The sequence below is a fragment of the Leucoraja erinacea genome, chromosome 39, assembly GCF_028641065.1.
Source record: "Leucoraja erinacea ecotype New England chromosome 39, Leri_hhj_1, whole genome shotgun sequence".
Lineage (NCBI taxonomy): Eukaryota > Metazoa > Chordata > Chondrichthyes > Rajiformes > Rajidae > Leucoraja > Leucoraja erinaceus.
Genome location: NC_073415.1, coordinates 9,909,264 through 9,915,236, shown reverse-complemented (window position 1 = coordinate 9,915,236; position 5,973 = coordinate 9,909,264). Strand labels below are relative to the sequence as shown.

Sequence of the window (5,973 nt, the reverse complement as noted above, 5' to 3'; positions counted from 1 at the left end):
CGTTTGGTCAAGAATAACTCTCAGGACACAGTTAGCTTCCATTGTAAAATCTATACACATGATTAAGCATTTATACGATTCCTTTATGCAGTAAAAACATTACAAGACAATTCACAAGGGTATTTATCATACAAAGAATACCCCAGTGACATGAAGTGGTATTAGTTTTTAGTTCTGCTTATTGTGTTCCGTTTGAAGATTTATGTTCCCCACTGTCTCACTAGTAAATAGATGCTCCACTCTAAGTTTTGTTTAATAATGTCACATGTACCAAGGTACTGCGGAAAGCTTTTTGTTGCATGCTATCCAGTCAGTGGAAATACTATTTAAGATTACAATCAATAGGTATCAGGTTTAGTGCAAGATATAATTCCAGTGCAGATAGTTTGATGAAAGATAGTTTGAAGGTCTCCAGTGAGGTAGATGGGAGGTCAAGACTGCTCTCTAGCTGGTGAGAGGATAGTTCAGTTGCCTGATAACAGCTGGGAAGAAACTGTCCCTGAATCTGGAGGTGTGTGTTTTCACAATTCAGTCTAACTTGCCTGGTGGGAGAGGAGAGAAGAGGGTCCTTGATGATGCTGCTGGCCTTGCCGAGGCAGCGTGAAGTGTAGATGGAGTCAATGGAAGGGAGGTTGGCTTGGATGATGATGGTCTGGGCTGCGTCCACAACTCCCTGTAGGACACAAAAAGCTGGAGTAACTCAGCGGGACAGGCAGCATCACTGGAGAGAAGGAATGGGTCTGAAGGTCTCGACCCAAACCATCATCCGTTCCTTCTGAGACCCGCTGAGATACTCCAGCTTTTTATGTCTGTCTTTGGATGTGGAGAGGATGGTTCCACCAGTGGGAGAGGCAAGACTAGAGACTACAGCCTCAGAATAAAAGGTCGTACCTTTAGAATCAAGATGAGGAGGAATTTCTTCAGTGAATCTGTGGAATTTGGGTGATAGAAACAGTGAAAATAGGTGCAGGAGTTGGCCATTCGGCCCTTCGAGTCAGCACGGCCATCATGGCTGATCATCCAAACCCCGTTCCTGCTTTCTCCCCACTTTCTCCCCACCAGGGTCTGTGGCGCTGTGAGGCAGCAGCGCTACCCGCTGCAGCAGAGTGCCGCCCATGATGTTGGCCGGAGCAGTGTCACGATGGTCACATGAGGACGCAGCAAACGCAGCGCGTCCCTTTGTTTGAGGCTGATTCCCACGTGTTGGTATCTGGGGCCCGGCTCTGCGGCTGGGCCTCCCGCCTGCCCGTCTCAGCGGTTACCGCTCGGTCTCGGTTAACACGGGGCGCTGGAGTCTGAGGGAGAAGCCTGGTGGTTATCGGCCTCACGCAACTATCGGCAGCGACGGGGATGGGGCCCGGCAGGAGTGGCCTGAGCTCAGTGTGGGCCCCCTCCTCTGGACCAGCGTGGCCCCTCCCCTCCCTCAGGCCCCTCATCTCCTCCCCTTGTTCCTGCCCCACCTGCTCTACCAGACCAATGCTGATCTCCCCAAGCTCAATGCCCCCCACACCAGTTTGTAGCCCCTCCTGCAGCCCACTGCCAACCCCATCCCCCACACCAGTGTTGACCAACTCCTCTGGGCCTATGTCCACCTGCTTGTCCAGCTCAATGCTGACCTCCCCTCGCTCAATGTCCACCCCCTCCTCTCGCATGGTGCCCACACCCTCCAGACCAGTGCCCCCACCTCCTCCCACTGACCAGTCCCCTCCCCCTCCCCCAGACCAGTCCCCCTCCCCCTCCCCCAGACCAGCCCCCTCCTCCAGACCAGCCCCCTCCCCCTCCCCTCCCCACCCCCTCCCCCAGACCAGTCCCCCCCCCCTCTCCCCCCCCAGTCACCGCCCCCAGACCAGACCCCACCCCACCCCCTCCCCCAGACCAGTCCCCTCCCCCACCCCCAGACCAGTCCCCTCCCCCTCCCCCAGACCAGTCCCCCCCCCCCCCTCCCCCAGACCAGTCCCCTCCCCCTCCCCCAGACCAGTCCCCTCCCCCTCCCCCAGACCAGTCCCCTCCCCCTCCCCCTGACCAGTCCCCACCCCCTCCCACTGACCAGTCCCCAGTCCCCACCCCCTCCCCCAGACCAGTCCCCACCCCCTCCCCCAGACCAGTCCCCACCCCCTCCCACTGCCAGTCCCCACCCCCTCCCACTGACCATCCCCTCCCCCTCCCCCTGACCAGTCCCCTCCCCCTCCCACTGACCAGTCACCGCCCCCAGACCCACCGCCCCCCAGCCCAGTCCCCACCATTTTCCTCCACTGGCTCAATGTTGACCACTTCCCCCAGACCAGCCCCCCACCCCCTCCCCCAGCTCAATGCTGACCTCCTCCCCTCGCTCAATGTCCACCCCCGCCTCTCGCCTGGTCCCCACCCCCTCCTCGAACACAGTGTCCACCACACCCTCTCTATCGGTGCCCGACCCTTGCCCTTGGTCAGCGACAAACCCCTTCCCCACCCCCTCCCCTCGCCCAGTACCTGCGGCATCCTCCAGACCAGCCCCCACCCCCGTGCCCACCCACCCCTCCACTATCCCCTCCCCACCCGTTACCTCTGTCCCCTTGTCCACTCCCACCTCCAGACCAGTGTCCAGACTCTGCTCCTTCTCAATGTCCAGCCCCACCTCTATGTCTGTGTCCACCCCCTTCTCCCTCGCTCATAGCCCACCCCCCTCGCCCAGACTAGTCCCCCCACCCCCCTCCCCCCATCAGTCCCCACCCCCCTCCCCTCCATCAGTCCCCACCCCCCCCCCCCCCATCAGTCCTCACCCCCCCTCCCCTCCATCAGTCCCCCCCCCTCCCCCAGACTAGTCCCCACCCCCTCCCCCAGACTAGTCCCCCACCCCCTCCCCTCCATCAGTCCCCCCCCCCCTCCCCTCGCCCATCCCCACCCCCACCTCCACCTTTGACAGTGCAGGCTCTGTATCCCTGACCTCAGGGACCAAGAGGCCGTGTAGTTTGGGCTTCCCCAGCTGACTGTCTCTACCCCCAGCCTCGTGCGGCCCTTCACTACCGCCCCGTGGCTCAGTGACCCCATCCCCCTCACGAGCATCGATGCCATCAGCTGGGGAGCAAGTGGGAGCTTCCTCCAATCCCTTCCCCTCTCCCCCACTGCCATGACCCTGCTCCTCCTCCTGCTCCACCCATTCTGTCCTGGGCCCATTGTCCACTTCATGATCCACAGCGCTGGCTTCACCTGCTTCGTTAGCGATTAACACCAGCTCAGCTTTAATCATTCCCTCGAAAACCTCTCTGGAACCAACTTCTGGGACGGCAGAATAGCCCAGGGTGGACAGATGCCCCAAAGGCTCCTTGTCTTCCAGGCATGGTCCCACTGGAATGTCCTCCACTGCCATGGTGTTGTGCATCCCAGATCCTGCCTCCAAATTAGCCGCCCCATGGATGTTTAAACTCTGATCAAGGTTGATGTTGGGGTCAGTGAGCAAACTCTCCGTTTTCCCACACAGTGTTGGCGTTGTCTGTATCTGTTGCTGCTTCGACACCTGGTCCTGATCGAGGTGGACACTGCTGGCATCTTGCATCCTCCCGGCACCTGCCACAATCTCCACGTGGACTCCATCTCTTTGTTCCTCCAGAGAACTTCCATCGCCCACCATTCCAGCTCCCAGCTGGCAACGGGCAGAGTTGGTGCAGCTTCCAGGAAGGTCTGGAGTGTTTTCCACTCCGCTCCTGCCGGGATTTTGTTCCAGGCGCAAGCAAGCGTTTGAACATTCAACGTCCAGAGCCTTCCTCCTGGTGCTGCCCATGTAGTGAGATTCACAGCCTCCGTTATTCCAGACTTCATCCAGTCTACATTCATCTCCCTGCTCCCTGTATCCGCAGCGACCTCCTTTCTCTTTACTCTGGATTGAAGAGGCCTCGCTGTTTGTAGGGAGCTCCTGCACTCGCTCGCTGTTCATGGTGAAGATCACTGCCGGAGATTCATCCACTTCCAAGGCTCTGCTGACTGATTCAGCTGCCCCCGGAGACACAGTGTCAGTCCCACTAATGGCATCTATTGGCAATGACATTAACCTGATCATTAACTTAAACATTAAAACCAAATCATCTTCTCAATTAGAAATTGACTTTTCACATAGAAGTCAACAAACATGTAGAATAGTACAATATAGAAACATAGACAATAGGTGAAGGAGTAGAGGCCATTCGGCCCTTCGAGCCTGCACCATTCGCCATTCAATATGATCATGGCTGATCATCCAACTCAGTATCCTGTACCTGCCTTATCTCCATACCCCCTGATCCCTTTAGCCACAAGGGCCACATTTAACTTCCTCTTAAATATAGCCAATGAACTGTGGCCTCAACTACCTTCTGTGGCAGAGAATTCCAGAGATTCACCACTCTCTGTGTGAAAAAAAAAAAATTCTCATCTCGGTTCTAAAAGACTTCCCCCTTATGCCCCTGTCCCACTTAGGAAACCTGAAGGGAAACCTCTGGAGACTTTGTGCTCCACCCATGGTTTCCGTGCAGTTCCCGGAGGTTTTTGTCAGTCTCCCTACCTGCTTCCACTACCTGCAACCTCCGGCAACCACCTGCAACCTCCGGGAACTGCACGGAAACCTTGGGTGGGGCGCAAAGTCTCCAGAGGTTTCCGTTCAGGTTTCCTAAGTGGGACAGGGGTATTATCCTTAAACTGTAACCCTTTGTTCTGGACTTCCCCAACATTGGGAACAAGTTTAGTTTAGTTTAATTTAGTGCTACAGTACCTTATGGAACAGAGGTAGGCAAAAATGCTGGTGAAACTCAACGGGTGAGGCAGCATCTATGGAGCGAAGGAAATAGGCAACGTTTCGGCCCGAAACGTCACCTATTCCTTCGCTCCATAGATGCTGCCGCACCCGCTGAGTTTCTCCAGCGTTTTTGTCTTCCTTCGATTTTCCAGCATCTGGCTCATGCACGTGCGCACACACACACACACACACGAACACACACACACACACACACACACACACACGCACACACACACATGCAATAAGATATGCTTCCACAGATACTGGAACAAAAACAATTACACATAAACATATATATATATATATATACACACACACACGCACACGCACACGCACACGCACACGCAAAAAGATATGCTTGCACAGATACTGGAAGAAAAACAATTACACATAAACATATATATATATACACACACACACACACACACATAAGTCCTGTATACTGGCATTAGCCAGTACTGTCTAGACACACAGGATAGGATAGGTGATCAGAAAGTTACAGAGATTGCTAAATGACCACATCCAACAAAGGTGGAAGATAGGAAAGAGCAACCAGATGAACTAGGCCAATCCATCTCCAGGGACAAAGTCATTCTTACCTTCTCCTTGGGCACCTTTAAGCACCTGTGACATAAGAACAATGGAAGGATATTTAGAGCATTTAGAGAATTCTGAGGATGAGTTGATCTCCTAAATATAGAAACAGAGACTGCAGATGCTGGTTTATACCAAAGATGGGCACAGTGCTGGAGTAATTCAGCAGGTCAGGCAACATCTCCAGAGAAAAACGTGGGTGACGTTTCGGGTCGAGACCCAATCGAGATGCTGGCTGACCCGCTGAGTTACTCCAACACTTTATGTCTATCTTTGATCTAAATATCCTCATCTACATTCACAGGAAGCTTACCTTAGTTTTATATATTTACATGTACTGACGTACTGTGAAAATATTTTGTTTGCCTGCTATCCAGTGGGACAGGTTCTTGATTAGTACGGGTTTCAAAGGTGTTGGGGAGAAGGCAGGAGAATGGGTTTGAGAGGGAAAGATAGATCAGCCACGGTTGAATGGCAGAGCTGACTCAATGGGCCGAATGGCCTAATTCTGCTCCTATGTCTTATGGTCTCCTACATTCAGTGTGGGAGATATCGGTCCAACAAACTTGAGTTAAATAATTCATTCATTCATTCAATAAGACTCATTCATCTAATTGGGTCAGGCAGCATCTCTG

The 5,973-nt window shown here is 54.0% G+C and overlaps 1 protein-coding gene across 1 annotated transcript in view; it reads right to left on the bottom strand.

The window, feature by feature from the left end:
• Window positions 1-2,257: 2,257 nt before the first annotated feature.
• LOC129714426 (paralemmin-3-like) overlaps window positions 2,258-5,973 on the bottom strand; it is a 9,612-nt gene continuing 5,896 nt past the window's right edge. The window contains exons 6-8 of the mRNA XM_055664010.1: window positions 5,344-5,368; window positions 2,888-4,005; window positions 2,258-2,593 (exon numbers count right to left, since the gene is read on the bottom strand). Coding sequence (XP_055519985.1) covers window positions 2,258-2,593; window positions 2,888-4,005; window positions 5,344-5,368 — 1,479 coding nt within the window. The remainder of the gene's footprint in view (window positions 2,594-2,887; window positions 4,006-5,343; window positions 5,369-5,973) is intronic.